The 15,839-nt window shown below is 41.6% G+C and overlaps 1 protein-coding gene across 4 annotated transcripts in view; it reads left to right on the top strand.

The window, feature by feature from the left end:
• The window catches only part of LOC143270166 (zinc finger protein 120-like), a 78,845-nt gene that overhangs the window by 36,373 nt on the left and 26,633 nt on the right, over positions 1–15,839 (top strand). For 3 of the 4 annotated variants that reach the window (XM_076559034.1, XM_076559031.1, XM_076559032.1), the window contains exons 1-3: positions 2,982–3,108; positions 14,130–14,256; positions 14,456–14,516. In XM_076559034.1, coding sequence (XP_076415149.1) covers positions 3,091–3,108; positions 14,130–14,256; positions 14,456–14,516 — 206 coding nt within the window. In that variant the 5' untranslated portion in view covers positions 2,982–3,090. Of the gene's footprint in view, positions 1–2,981; positions 3,109–4,049; positions 14,257–14,455; positions 14,517–15,839 lie in introns of those variants that run through there. The other variant, XM_076559033.1, reaches the window with a different exon arrangement.

Here is a 15,839-nt window from a genome sequence, read left to right on the forward strand (position 1 = left end):
ATAATATTAAAAACAAGGGTGTTTATATTTACCAAAAAATCTCAAATGTTTAGATTTGTATATAGTTAAGATCTATGTACTTTACTCTTGCTAGTTTTTCTTTAAAAATTAAAGATTTATTTAGTTTTTATTTATTTAGTGCTTCAGGTTGAACTTTGAACAATCTAAACAGAGACAGGCAACTTGTAGAAGTCTAGCTACTTAGACAGATAGGAGAGTTACACTGCAAAGATGTTCCCAAGCAGTGAGCAGAGAGCCCTGAGCCCAGGTGGCATGGGGGTTTTATCATAACAGAGGTTGGGGTGAGGTGATTTCTAGGGTTCAAGACCTTGACTGGCTGACAGTTTTCTAGGGGTATCTTGGTAAGGAGGGGAAATAGGTGTGTGCTAGTCTCTAGGAAATCTGGTCACCTTATCTAATGGTTGGAATGTTAGCTATGTTAGGTATTTCCTCATCCCTGGCTGAATCCCTGGGTGGTGTCAGTTTAAAGCTTTTCTTGGATCTAGGTGTTGCCTGCCATTGAGCCAGTAACAGAAGCTGTGTCTAGGCCCCTAAACCTGTCATGGCAACTGTGTGGTCAAGCTGTTTGGGGGCCCCTACTCACATGTAGCCAATTGATGTTTGCACAGGGCAAGAACTGAACAAGAGTATGCTGGCCTTTTTTGGCTTCAGTGTCCACAGCATATCCAACTCACCAGGAGAGGCTGATGCAGCCACACTAACCAGTGGCTCTTAGACAGTCCTCAGCTGCCACCCCTGGGCTTCAAACTCATGAACTTCCTGCCTCAGCCTCCCAGGTGCTATACCCACTTACGCCTCTGTGCCTAGTTTGCACATGAATGGCCAAGCCAAGAATGTTTCCTTCATTCTTCTGGAAGATTTTGCAATAATAAAATGAACTATTGTACAACATAATGCCAAAAGTGCTTTCCTGGAAAAAAAAAAAAAGAAGCTGAGTGTTCAGGTTGATGTGGAGTGAGGAATGGAAACCAGAGAGAGGGAGAGGAGCAGACAGTTGACAGATTGAGACATGAGCAACATATTAAGCCCTGTACCCATAACAGAGGAATCATGGCTTGCAAGTTCCCCTCCTGGCATGGAGCTTCAGGTTTGCAAGGGTCCAACAGCTTAGCCACACAGCTTAGCTCTTGCCTAAGGCTCCACCCGTTAGCCAGCCATAGATGTACAGCAGGGATCTACAGAGCAGGTAGTATACTAAGGCCAAAGTATGTAAAGCTTTTCCTGAAGAGTCCAAAGCCCCAGTGACACAGAACATGTTCCTGGTTCTGACTAGGAAAAACCCTAATGGGTCATGCCCAGTACAGTTTCCCACTGTAAGCAGGCCACTACAGACTCACAGGGGCTGCCTTGGAGTTGGCCTTTACTGGGCTCAGATTCCTGATTGGCAGAGACTAGTAGGCTCTCTCCAAAGGGTCACGGCAGATAGGTGTGGTCACACCTGCCCTAGAAAACATCTAGACTCTCTACCTCACCATCCCAGGAGGCAAGGGCAGCCCAGGAGGACCCCAGCCTTCCCAGGCTCCCATGGAGCAGCAGTGAGCCCCAGCCTGTGACCCAGGGATCTGGATTCATCTTCTAGTCATCCCAGCTGCCTCCTGCAGAGATAAGAATTTGAAGGTCTCAAATGGACAGTTCTAGAATGCTGATGGAAGGGCCCTGAGGTAAGGAGCTGGGAGTCCAGGAGTGGGGGATCTGCAGCCTCATCTTTGGGGTGATGGGGATGAACTGGGACACCTGTTGTAGGTATTCTATAGCTAGCAACACTTTCTCATCCTCAGAGAAGTTGTCCTGGAAGATCTGGTCCAGCAACCAATTGAGCATTCTCAGAAAGGTCATATAGTAGGAGGAACAATCAGAGAAAATCAACAAGAACACAGCCGAGTCCACATGCACAGGGTTCTGGTCTAGCCCAGGGGAATCCTTCTCCTATATCCTCTATTGCCCACCAGGTCTCCGTCACAGTGCAGGTTACCAAGTGGCCAAGTGTGTATACCTGCCAGGGCATTACTGTTGCACACAGTCTGCTTGACATGACAAGGTGATCTGGCATGAAGAGCAGATCTATCGCCCAGCCTCTGCTCACATTGGCCAGTCAGTCAGCAGGGCATCCAGATGTGAGATCTAGCTGCCTGGTCTTCTGCCCCTTAGCATTGGTCCTCAGCAGGCTGAACAGGTGACCCATGAAAACGCTGCAGGTGCCCAGCCTCTGCACTAGGACTGGTCCCAGGAACATGGGAGGAGGGACCTGACTAATGGGACACCAACAGACATGCATTCCAGCAGCTCTTTCATGTAGCTTGCTTGTTTCTTCTGGACCAGCTTTGACCTGATCTCTTATATACCACAACTATTTGATAACAGTTGCTGATGTCTATGGCCTACGTTATGACTTGGAGGGTCTGATAATACCTAGCTAATGATGGGCTGTTCAGGTGGCATGGTAATTTGGTTTCATGGTAAAAGGGTTTCTCTGTATCTTTGGATCCTGTCCTGGACTATCTTTGTAGACCAGGACTGACCTCGAACTCACATAGATCCACCTGTCTCTGCCTCCAGAGTGCTGGGATTACAGGCATGCACCTCCACCGCCCAACCTTAAATCCCTCTTTAATTGTTAATATTCCAGGCACCCTTCCACCATGTGATACGAATCACTCCATGTATATAGTGTAGAGGGCTGTACAATCTAGCTAGCTACATTGTGTCCAGGAGGAAGAAGGGGAAGTGCCTGTGGAGAGTAGGAAGATAGCAGGGTCTGCTATTAGAGCCAGGGGCAAGTGCTGTTGAAATGCATGTGTCTGCTGATTTAGAAAAGGTATATGTCTGAGTTGGAAGGGAGGGTCAGGAACCACAGTACTGTGTCTTTAAGCACAGGGTAACCCTCTGGGAGGTGCTTTTTTCACTCAGAACTCAGTAGCCAATCAGGCCCTCCAGGCGACCTGCCAGTCATAAGTTGTGCAGGGCGCTTCCGGGTTCCGGCTTCAGGCTTTGCATTGAAGAGGAGCTGGCGGGAGAGGTCTTGGGTGCTGTGCTGTGAGTGCTGCTGCTGTGGGGAGCTGAGAGGAGAGCATGGGAAACCGTGACCAGGTGAGCGAGGGTCTGCTGTCTCCAGATAGCGAGGTTGCGGTGTTTTGCCCAGTTTAGGACCCCCAAAGGGACTGGTGACTGAGGATGTCCCGAAAGCAACAGCAAGGTTTACTTTTTGGCTCAGTACCAGCTAGCAGGGGACTCTCTTATGAGGAGAGTTCGTCTTTTTGGGGGGAGGTTAGCTGTTAAAGGCAAAAATCACAAAATTCTTTAGAGAGGAGGGGGTGAGCACTGGTCCGTCATTAGCTGGCCCTGTTTTCCAGAGCCTGGACTTTATCTTATTCTATCTAGATTGTCTGTTTGCTCTGTCAGGAGTGTTATGGCCCATCTCTGAAGTCTGGTCATGTTATCTCCATGGAGGGGGCGTCTCCTGGTTAGTTACCACCAGACAGCCTGACTTTGTATTTTAAAACTTCTGACTTCACCCTGTCTGGGAATGGGGAACTGACTCAGTTCTGGTTATTTCAAGATATCCGTTTCCTCAGCTCTTGGGGCTGTAGGGTCACTAGGATGGGGTTCTCTCAGCAGGAGCCTGTATGGCGGCTCCTCCCCAGGTCTGGGTGGAAACATGCAGCTAGATTCTCTGTCCTGTGAGGTCCCATGTGGTCCTTGAACCCAGCGGCAGGCCTCCTAATAACTTTGCTCTGTGGCTGCATCTTCACAGATCATTGGGAGCAGGGAGCTGTGTGTCGAAAGATCACTTTAGTCAACTTAACATGTTTTTGGAGGTGCTCTGGAAAGTGGAAGAATGTCTACTAGAATACAAACCTTCTAGAGTAGGGCCCTGGCTGCTGGGCTGGAAGGGCAGAGACTGTGCTGTCTGAGTCATTTGATCTAAGAATCCCCAGTAGAGAAGCTGTTAATATTCTGAGGCCCAGCTGGGTGGTCCTAGCCAATGAAGAACTCTGGAGTGGCTTATCAATCAGGAGTACCAGCAACAGGAGCTTTGAGATACTTTTTGGGATTCTCCTCTGCATCCTCTGTGGGGAGTTGTAAGGAAGACCACAAGCCATGCCATGGTGAGTGTGGGGTATTCACAGCAGGTCTGCTGTGCTGCCATTTCTGCTGGAATTTGGATGGACCATGAGCAAGACTGTGGCTCTGCTGGTCCATGTGGTGTCCTGGGTAGTGGCCTTTGTCCTCTGAGCCTTCCTGTGTCTGAACTTCCTGGGGAGGGGGAGTCTCCAGCCCTGGCATCGAAGGATATAATGCTGGTAATATCACTGTCTAGTGTGCACACAAGGGCACTGCTTTTGGTGTTCAGTGGGAAGACAGATTGGAAACTGATGTCTGGTTTTAAGAAGTTCTGAATATGGCATTCCTCTTCAGGTTTGTGTTATAAATTTTACATATGGTTTAGAAACTGGTAGAAAGATGGTGATGTGGATCATCTTTCATTAATACATGTTTAGAATGCTTCTCCCTTTCTGCTACCATCAGCCACAATGTTGTGATTCACTAAAGTTCTAAGAGACTAAAGGAGTTTCTGAGGAGCAGAGATTTCTGAGGTGTGCATGTTGTTGGGCAGGTAGATAGGGTAGAATCCATATCTTGTGCCATGGTGAATGTGGCAGCAAGGAGATTATAAATTATTCTTCATTGTTGTTTGGGATTTGGCATCAGTGGGTCTGGGTTTACCTGAAACCATAAGAAGGCGTAAGGGGCTGCAGAGCCATAGCAGGAGATCATTTCCATTTGCAGAGATAGCTCTAGAGCATGGGGCTTCTGTCTTTGGATGAACCATCAGTAGCTGGAGGGTCAGAAACAACAGTATAAGGGTCACTTTGAGTTAATTTTCTGAAATCTGTGAAGTCTGCATTTATTTAATTTCTATATACATTGAATCATAGGAAGATGAGTAACATTTGTCAAGATCACACTTTTCCTGGCTAAGTTTCCTTTTTTTTAAAGTAAAAGTTTCCTATCTTTATTGTTGGCCTTTTCTCTCCATCCCCTTTATTCTTTCACAAATATTGTACCCATTTTTGATTGTTGTATCTTTGTAGTAAGTATAGAAATCATATTATATCAATCTGTTTACTATTTTTTTTAAATAATTCCATTGAACATTCTGAGTGTTTCTACTTTGCATGTAGTTTTGGAATCAGCTTTCCTGTTATAAATTGTTGGATAGTGTCATTGGATTCTATTTGTTCTACAGATTTTCCATACACAAGATATTAATTTTGATGCATCATGTTCCCAAGGATTATTTCTCTACTTGTTTTTTTAGTTAGGTTTTGTTGCTCTTGTTGTTGTTAATTTGTGACAGATCTTTAGTTTATTGGATAAAAGGTAATATGGGTCTTGGCTGGTGGCTCAGCACATATTCTTTTGTGGGATGACCTGAGTTCAGATAACAATACTAAAGTTGGGAGGCTCATAACTATCTACTGTTTCATATCCAAGGGAAATAACAGCCTCTTTTTTTGTGTGTCAACTGTATACATATGGAAGACATTCTCTGTCATGCATAAACATGCAAAAAAAAAACAAACCAAAAAACGATAAACCTATTTTCAAAAGTGCTGGGACTTAAAAAGCAATTAGAACAAAAAAAAGTTGTCTTAGCTATATAATACAAATCATACACTGAGTATATAAAAATCTCTTATCTTACATTTTGTTTTAAAAACTTTTCATTTCCTCACTCTGATGCAGACTTATAGGCAATCATAGGAAACAAAATGGTGTCTAAGTGATCCTAACAGACTTCCTTCTTTTTAGTATAAGAGAATGAGATCCTTTTATTAGTCAAACCATTTTCTATAAAGTTAAAACATCAGAAGGCTTCAAGTGAATCTCTCCAATTTTTGTAGAACATCCTCCTTACCCAACTCCTTTTCTGTTATTGGTAAAGAAGAGAACCAGAGTGTGTACAGCATGAGTGATGGCCAGTGATTTTTTTTGGATTTTGGTTTTGATTAGAATCTTGTTGTTGTTTAAGGGACTACAGTGTATATTTGTTGGTCTGTCTCTGTGTCTTCTTTTGTCAGTGGTACCCCATCCATGTTGTTGATTTTATTAACTGTAAACTAATTATATCCATTGTTCATTTTCTGGGAAATGATGGACCTTCACCAATTTTGTATTGAGAAAATTACTTATGTTATCAGTTCCTTGAGTTTTTGTTTGGTTTGGGAACTTTCTTTGGAGAGATAGTTTTACTTTTCTCTTCTTGATCTTAGAGGCTTGCTTCTACTCATTTTTTGACATATTTATATTTTCCATTTGTTACGATCTTCATGTTTGTGTTTTTGATGCTTAAGTGATTGATGTGGTTTATATAATGGTTTTGTATTTTTAAAATCTTCTCATATTGTCTCTTTGTCTTATTTAGCTTCAGCTCTCAACATGATGTAGCTGACACTCATCTGAGGGAATATCAATAGAGGCTATGCCCTGATCAGAATCACTAGTTACTGTTTGTGATTGTATATAATACAATAAAATTGAATTGTCTGATGATTAGAGTGGAAGGCTCTTCCATTGAGGTTGTAATACCCAAAGCAAGTGGGCCTGAGATGGATAAGACCAGGGAAGAAAGAAAGCCAGGAAACAGTGTCTCCCTGTGGTTTTGTCTTCAGTTCCTAGCTTGAGTTTCTATTCTAAACTCCCACAATTGTAGGTTGTGATCTGCAAATATCAGCCAATTAAACCTGTTCATTATCTGAGATCCTTTTGGTTAGAGAATTTAATCACAGCGAGAAACAAGAAAGTTAGAACAACACGTGGTACCAAAAGTGATTGTGTTGCTGTGTAGAATGTGGATATGTTGTCTTTGGAAGAATGTGAAAGATATTATGACTTTAGATGGCAAAGCCATAGAAAGCTGTACACAGAACTTAATCAGCTCTTCTTGTGGGACTAGGAATATGGAAGTGTTGAGAGTAATGCAGACAGAGGAGCTTAGCATCATAGTATTTCAGTGGGAAATAGACTCCAGGAAAAATGTAGCTAGAGGGCATTTGTAGTGTTTTGTCCCCGAATAATTTCTATTTTCTCCATTCCCTGAAAAAATGAGTAAGGCAGAATTAAAACGTAATTGGCTGATCTTTTAGACAAAGTATTGATTCTGTTTGGTGTTTATTACTGATGACTCATTCAGGTCTACCGTGGAAAAGAAACATGTGGTGCAGAAAGAAATGTAGTCAGTTTCTTAGAGAAAAACAGCACTAGGTGCTTTCACATGGTAGCCCTGTGGTGAAGCAGGTTCCAATTTTGCTGGGTGAGTTTCTGTGAGCCCCTATGAAACCTGCTTAGGTGATTCTGTGGGCTCTATTTGCTCTGTTCTTCTGGTCTGTATGTCCTATGGTTGAACATGGGTTCTCACCCCAAGTTGGGGGATGGAAATCTGGTAGTTGGTGTGGCCTTTATTCCAGCATGTGGTATCTGTACAAGTTCTGGCCTGAAACAAGAGAAGAGGGGAGGGAGCTTGGGGATTGTGTTGAGGGGACACTGAGAGAGTGAGTGAGGGAGGTCTGTGGACAGGTGGCATACATGGACTTCTGGCAGATGGTGAGTCCTTTGTTTGAGCAAGGGGTCTCCATCTAAGTTGGAGGCTACATCACAGAGATGAGGAAGGAAGTGGGATTGGGGATGGTGTTGGGGTTGTGAAAAGAATGGAAGAGGTGCATAGGTGAGGTCCTATGTGGAGTTCTGATTACTGGCATGGTCTTTGGTCTATCAGGGAAACCACCTCAGTTTACCTACATAATCTTCCAGCTAGTGTGGTCTGCACTTTCGCAGCAGATAGCCATCCAATTTGGGAGTGAAGACATGGATTTGGGCCTGGCAGCTATAGGGTTGTTGGGGTTGTTGTCTGTGCAAATGTTAGAAAGTGTGGAAGTTTCATGGATCAGTGCCCTGCCTACCTGTTCTTCTGAATGTTTGACAGGCACATTAGCAGGGGTTGCCGGCCTGTGATGGGGGCTGGAACATTGGCTGTGTTCTTTTTCTTAATGAGAATATATCCTGTTTCATTGTATGTTGGAAATGCTTAATTTTTTTCTTGATTTTACAAGATGTGAGAGTCAAGAGATTATCTTGAGTGTCAGAAAAGTCTTTGGATATTTGCTCTGTTTGGGCTGTTACAGATTATGAGGATTATTGCAGTTAGACTAAATGAATTTCATTTATTCTTTTTTCTTTGTATTATTCTTATCTCATACAATACATCCTGACTGCAGTGTCACCTTCCTCCACTCCTTCCAGCTCTCTGCCCACACCACCCCAAGTCCCCATTCTCTTAGATGCACTGCTACTGTTTCTCTTCAAAAAAGGACAGGCCTCCCAGGGATAGCAAACAAATACACCATAATAAACTGTCATAAGACTAGTCACAAACCCTCATATCAATGCTGGACAAGGTAACCCAACAGGAGGAAAAGACCCCAAGAGCAGGCAAAGAGTCTGAGACACCATGACTCCAACTGTTAGGAGTCCTTCAAACACCCCAAGTTAAACAGCCATAGTATGTATGTAGAGGACTGGGTGGAGAGCCTTGCAGGCTCCATGATTTCCACATTCATTTCTCTGAACCCCTATGGGCCCTGCTTAGTTGAATCTGTGGGCCATATTTTCCTGGTTTCCTGAACCTCTCTGGCTCCTACAATCCTCACCCTCTCCTCCCACAGGATTCCTAGAGCTCAAGCTAATATATGGGTAGGGGATCTTTGCATGTGTTCCCATTAGGTGACAGAAGAAGCCTCTCTGATGACAGTTGGGCTAGGCACCAATATATGATTATAGCAGAATATAGTTACAAATCATCTCACTTTTTCTCCCTTGGAGAGTTCTATTTGGTTCTCTCCTAGTTCTGAGCATCTCAGTTCCCCTTTCTGGCCTTCCAGGCAGTGTTAGCATGGGCTTCCTCTCACAGCTCGGGCTTAAAGTTAGACCAGTCATTGGTTGGCCACTACAGAAGCTTGAGCCACCATATCTTCCAGGCAGGACAAGTGTGGATCAAAGGTTTGTGGTTTGCTTGGTGTCACAGGCCCTCCATTGGGATCTTTATGTGGTTACAGAAGATGGCTGCTTCAGCCTCCTATTCTTGATAGCTGGGAGTCCTCATTACGGTCACCTTTCTAGGTTCCAGGAAGTTTTCTCTGCACTGTTTCCATGGCCACTACTAAAAGCTTTGCTGTTCCAGTCATCTCTGCCTGACTTCTCTCCCTCTTTCCTTCCTCACACACCCCATCCTTCCTCTTACCATCCCCAGCTGTCTCTGGTGCAGCCACAACATCTATTCCATTTCCTCTTCCCAGGGAGAGCCATGCATTACCCCTATTACTGTTCTTGATACTGGGCCTCTCAGCATCTCTGGATTGTATGTACTATGAGTAACTGTGATGACTGTGACTGTGTTTCACTTAAGTATAATATCCACTTATAAGTGAGTATGTACTGTGTTTGTCTATGTGCTTCTGGGTTGCCTCACTCAGGATAATAAAGAACTCAAGAAACTAGACAACAACAAACCAAACAGTCCAATTAAAATGGGATACACCTCTAAATAGAATTCTCAGTAGGGGAATCTAAAGTCGCTGAGAAACACTTGAAGTAATGTTCAACATCCTTTGCCATTAGGCAAATGCATATCAAACCTACCTTGGGATTTCACTTTATACCTGTGGGAATGATTAAGTCCAATAACACAAGTGACAGCTAATGCTGGCCAGGACATGGAGCAAGGGGATTCATTGCTGTTGCAGCTGTGGAAATCAATATGCAATCCTCAGATTATTGGGAGTCAACCTCCCTTAAGACCTAGCTATAGCCCTCTTGGACATGTACCTAAATGATGTTCCTCTATCTTTCCACAAGGACAGTTGCTGAACTATTTCCATAGTTGATTATTCATAAAAGCCAGAAAGTGCTGTGTCTGTGAGAGTCTGTGCTGATTAATGATTGATGTGGGAAGGCTTCTTCACTGAGGGTGGAATTATCCCTAAGAAAGTGGGCCTAAGCTGAAGAGGGAAGCTATCTGAGCATGAGACAGTAACTGGGCAAGAGAAAAAGCCAGGAAACAATCTTTGCCCATGGGTTTTGCCTTCAATTGTTAGCTTGAGTTTCCATCCTAAGCTCCCAAAATGGTGGTGTGTGATCTGACAGAATCAGCAAAATAAACCCATTTATTGCCTGAGATTCTTTTTGTTAGAAGATATAATCCCAGCAGCATACAAGCATGTTAGAATAAGAAAATGGAACAGGAAACATGATGTTGTTGCTAGATAGAACCTGAGATGTTGTCCTTTGGAGGAATGTGGAAGATATCAGGACTTTAGGTAGCAAAAGCCATAGAAAGTTGTACACAGAACTTAATTGTCTGTTTTTGTGGGACCAGGAAGATGAACATGTTGAGAGTAATGGCAGAAAGTGGAGGTTGAGATCACAGGATTTCAGTCAGAAATAGACTGAATGAAAAATTAAGGTAGACATCATTGGTGTGGTATTTTGGCTCCAATATCTTTCTTATTCTGCCTATGCCCTAGAAATTAAGTGTGGCTGAATTGCAAAATAATGAGATAATTTCTTAAATGGAACATTGAATCTTGGTTGGTTGGTTATTACTGGTGACTCATTCAGACCTACAGTTAAAAAAAACAACAACCGAGGAGTTGGGAAGAAATAAATGAAATGGGGTTGAGTATTTCACTCAGTGGTAGAGCACTTGCCTAGCAAGCGCAAGGCCCTGGGTTCGGTCCTCAGCTCTGAAAAAAAAAAGAAAGAAATGAAAATGAAATGGTAGTTCCAGATAGCAGTCAAGTGCTGAAACAGTCAGGAATTTTCAAGGAGTTTATCACCTTTATAGAAAAGGCCCTTGCTCTGGAATGGAATCCTAGTAAGGTAGCCTAAGGATAAGACCACATCCAGCTCAACCTTTAATTATGGAAGGAGTAAACAAAGTGATTTCTAGTCCCAGGAAGCAACTTCATACAAAACCTGCTGCACCTCTGGTCCAAGTGTGTTAGTGTCCATCCCAATTAAGAAGTCAAATTTTACAGAATCACTTATCATGTGCTAGTCCTGGAAACAAGAAAGAATCAAAAATTAAGGTCATGGATTCTTAGTCTTCCTGGTTACAGTTCAGCATTGTTGCAGGCATCAATGTTTAGCAGAGTTAGAAACCTAGTTAAGAGACTTTGAGAGGTCATTGCATGAAGCTGTGAGGATGAACCTGGTGTTGGTTTTTTGTTTTTGTTTTTGTTTTTCCACTCTTTTGTGGGCCAGCCACCTAGCTTTCAAATAAATTACTCAGATGGAGGCTTATTGTTTCTTTATAAATACCCTGTCTTAGCTTGGCTTGTTTCTAGCCAGTGTTGCTTAACTTACATTATCCCATCTACCTTTTGCCTCTGGCCTTTTATCTTTGTCTATTCTGTATACCTTTCTTTACCACTTACTGCCTGGCTTGCTGAGTAGCTGGGTGGCTGGCACCTGGTATCCTCTTCTTTTCTTGTTCCTCCTTCTTTTTTCCTCCCAGATTTCTGTTCCCATTTATTCTCTCTGCTTGCCAGCCCAGCCTATTCTTTCCTGCCAAGCTATTGGCCATTCAGCTCTTTATTAAACCAGTTCGGGTTTTTAGACAGGCAAAGTATTGCAAATTCACAGAGTTAAAGAAAGGCAACATAAATAATGCAAGACATTGTTGCATCATTAAAACAAATGTTCCACAGCATAAACAAATATAACACATCTTAGCATAATATTTCTCAACAGCCTGGTTTTCATTTTGAGACCACAAGATGTTGAGATACCTAAGCTATGAGACATCTTCCATGGAGATCTATCTGCATATAGTGAATGGAAGTAACTAAAGAGAGATGTATAAGAAGTTGCAGGGATAGGGCCATCCAAGCCCTTTGAACCTGAAGTTCCATGCATCTGAGACAGAACTACAGGATGTGATGTTTGTTCTGCTGTGCTTCATTCTTGTCTTGGTCCAATCTTCCCTCAGTATGTCTCCATTTCTGTTTTGGAATGTGAATGTGCCATTGTATGTTGGAAAGATATGACTTGCTTTCTGATTTTATGTGTCACTGTCAAGAGATTGTCTTCCTTGTCAGAAGAGACTTTGGACATAGACGAGCTCAGGGTCTGTTGCAGACAATGAGGATCATTGAAGTGACTAAATGCCTTTTCTTCATGGATGACTATGAGTCTATAGTGACATTAGACCCTGTCTAATGTGACTGGGTCACATTGTAGTTGGTTGAATGAAAACTTCCCAGATAGGATGATATATTTGAACATGCGCATCTCCTTGGTTATTTTCTTTTGATTGCTTGTGACACCTTTAGAAAGAAGAGCCTTTCTGGATGAAATTTCTCATTGGGGATGGGATAGCCTCAACCCGTTGCCTGTTCTTTGTATCTACTGTGTTGTGATTGAATCTAATCAGCCTGCTTCCCTCTTGTGCTGTCATGCCTTTACCACCACAATAGTCTCTACCCCTAAATTACATAAGATACAGTAGAAGCCATTGCTGTTCAGTGCTGAGTCAGTTTGGTTACTGCTGTTTTAATATGTTTTCTTTGTTGTTGTTGTTGTTCCTTTGTTTGTTTTGAAGACAAGGTTTGTCTTTCTAGCCCTGGCTATTCTGAAAATAGTTCTGATCAACAGGCTGGCCTCGAACTCAGAGATCCCCCTGACTGTAGCTCCCTAGTGCTAGGATTAATGGTAGATCAACATTACTGGGTTTTTTGTTTGTTTGTTTGTTTTGTTTTTATAATATTCGGTGATAGGCCTGGAATATTGGTTTTTGTACATGTCAGACATATGCTGTTGTACTGAAGTTCACCCATATATAGAATTTAAACTTGGCAGATGGTATCATTCTGTTTCCCAAGATGGCATATATTTATGACATCAATACTGCCTGAGCCTTCTTAGTCATTTGATTGTAGGTACAGGACTCTCTTCCTTGTGTTGTATTTGTTTTAAAATTTTTAAATGAATACAATTGTTTTACCTGTGTACATGTCTATGCACCATGTGGGTACCTGGTTCTCATAGTGATCAAAAGCTGCTCTGAGAAACCCTGAATTTGGAGTAATAGAGAGTTTTGATTCTCCCATGCAAGTACTGGCAATTGAGTCCACCTATCTGCAAGACCAGTACTACTACTACTATTACTACTACTATTTCTACTACTACTACCACTACTACTGAACCCTCTGTTGATTATTTATGGTCAAAATGTATATTGCTAATGTTTTTATCTGTCCAATTGTAACTGTTTAAACATGCAGCATCTTTCAGTAAAATTTTATTGATTTTACAGCATAAATTTTGACACTTCAGGTTACTGGAAGATGAGTACAGAACTGGAGTGAATGCATAACACTTTGTAGGAACTTAATAAGAACTTCTGAGTTCTTTTGTTTGGGTTTTTTTTTTTTTTTTTTTTTGACTCAGGGTTTCTCTGTGAGACAGTCCTGGCTATTCTGGATCTCCCTCTGTAGACCAGGATGGACTCAGTCTCACAGAAATACACCTGCCTCTGCCTCACAACTTCTGGCATTAAAGTCATGTGTCATCACCACCTGGCAATTCTGTCTATCTTTTTTGTTTGTTTGACTGATTTTAGCATGGGAGTGAGTATCTTAACATGTATTTCTGCCTGTCCTGGAACAGATTGCATTGACTAGGCTGGCATTTAAGTCAGAGGCAAATACACCTGCCTCTGCCCTTTGAGTGCTGGGGTTAAAGTCATAGCCAATACACTCAGCTTGTCCATCTTATTTTTCTTTTATGTAGTTAGTAATTGTTCATACAATTTCTCTCATGTGTACTCTGGACTGGTGATCTTTTGACTTGTCTCTCTATGTTTGTTAATAGACATTTCTCTTGCAAGGTGATATGTCATCTAAAGTGACTTGGAAATTACTTTATAATGTCTATGTCATGAAATAAGTGTGGGAGCACCAGAATTATATGACTATACTGTCAAAGATGTATACACTTACAATGTTGTCCATATCATGCTTTCTGTTGTACACATGTATGGGATATTTTAGAATACAGTGACCTATGATGATATACATGTTGACTTCAATTGGGAAGAGTGGACTTTGCTGGATCCATCTCAGAAGACTCTATATAAAGATGTGATGCTGGAGACCTACAGTAACCTCACTGCTATAGGTAAGACTGAATTTTCCTTCACATTTAAATTAAGGGGAGAACTCTTCCTTGGTTATTGATGCTCTTCCATAGTTTTATTGAGAAAGAAGAGGAATGAGGTGAATAATTCAGGCATGGTTCTAAGGTTCACTGAAGATATTAAGTTAAATTTTGTCCAATTTTCAATAATATACATACATTTTCTGGTACTATATTTTAGGATACAGTTGGGAAGACCATACTATTGAAAAACACCATCAACATTCTACAAGACATAAAAGGTAATATTCTTGTGCAAGCTGATACAAATATTCCTCTGGAGAAACTATAATGTGTCCTGAAATTTTTAAATGAAAGCAACAGTGCACATAAGCACAGCTTAAAGTGCATTGATGGTAATTAACTTCTCATAAAACCATATACCTCAATTTTAGGTAGGTGAATTTCACTTGGAAGGCAGTCTTTTTTTTTTTTTTTTTTTTTTTTTGGTTTGGTTTTTTGAGACAGGGTTTCTCTGCATAGCTTTGCGCCTTTCCTGGAACTCACTTGGTAGCCCAGGCTGGCCTCGAACTCACAGAGATCTGCCTGCCTCTGCCTCCCGAGTGCTGGGATTAAAGGCATGCGCCACCACCGCCCGGTTGGAAGGCAGTCTTTTAAGAAAGAAGACAAGGAAACAATGCCTTAACAGATATCACCATTTGAATCCTAGCACCATGAGAGGCTGCCAATCCTTTTATTTCATACTACTCATATTAAAATAGGAATGCACATTGAAGAGGTCATAAGTATATTGCCAACCCCCTAATAAGCTTATAGCCCATGGTAAATGAGTCTTTATGCATATATTGTTGTGACGACTACTAAATTTAGTGAGGGGGCTGATAGAGTCAAAAGTAAAGGGGCACTTGTGGTGGAGAAACCTTAATTCTTACATCACATGTCTGTAAGGAACAGGAAGTCGAATTGCATGATTACAATGTGGAAACCTTTTTATTTGTTATTCTTCCTTTACTGGTATATCATATGTCACTCTGTATACAAGACATATGTGCATAGGAATAAGGAAAGATGTAACATACTTCTCTCTCAGAACAATTAGAAGATATGTAGGACTGCACATGTTAAGTATACTTGTTGAATTTGATTCAGGGATATAAGTTTTCTAGGTTCATTGTTAATACATGAGCAAACTCACAGTGCAGAAACACTTTATGAGTACTAGGACTGTATAAATACTTCTCTTTGTCCTATTTCACTTAGCAAATGTAGTTTGACTCACAGTTATAGAAAAATTTATGAAGCAACAATCATTGTAAAGCTCTGAGGTTTTCCAGTTTACTTGAAATAAATAAAAAAAAATTAATATAGAGAAAAGATTCTGTAAATGTGAACCTTGTAAGAAGGGATCTTACCATGATAGGTATCTTCAAAGATACTTCAAACAACCCTTCAAGAAGGCGAACACATGAGTGCAAACACTGTGATAAAACTTTAATATGTGATTCCTCTTTATATTTGAAACAAACTGCAAAATCAATTATTACAGATGTAAAGATTCAATAGTGTATTGAATGTGCTAAAGCTCTTACATGTGCTGATTCTCC

This window comes from Peromyscus maniculatus, chromosome 22 (assembly GCF_049852395.1).
Source record: "Peromyscus maniculatus bairdii isolate BWxNUB_F1_BW_parent chromosome 22, HU_Pman_BW_mat_3.1, whole genome shotgun sequence".
Classification (NCBI taxonomy): domain Eukaryota; kingdom Metazoa; phylum Chordata; class Mammalia; order Rodentia; family Cricetidae; genus Peromyscus; species Peromyscus maniculatus.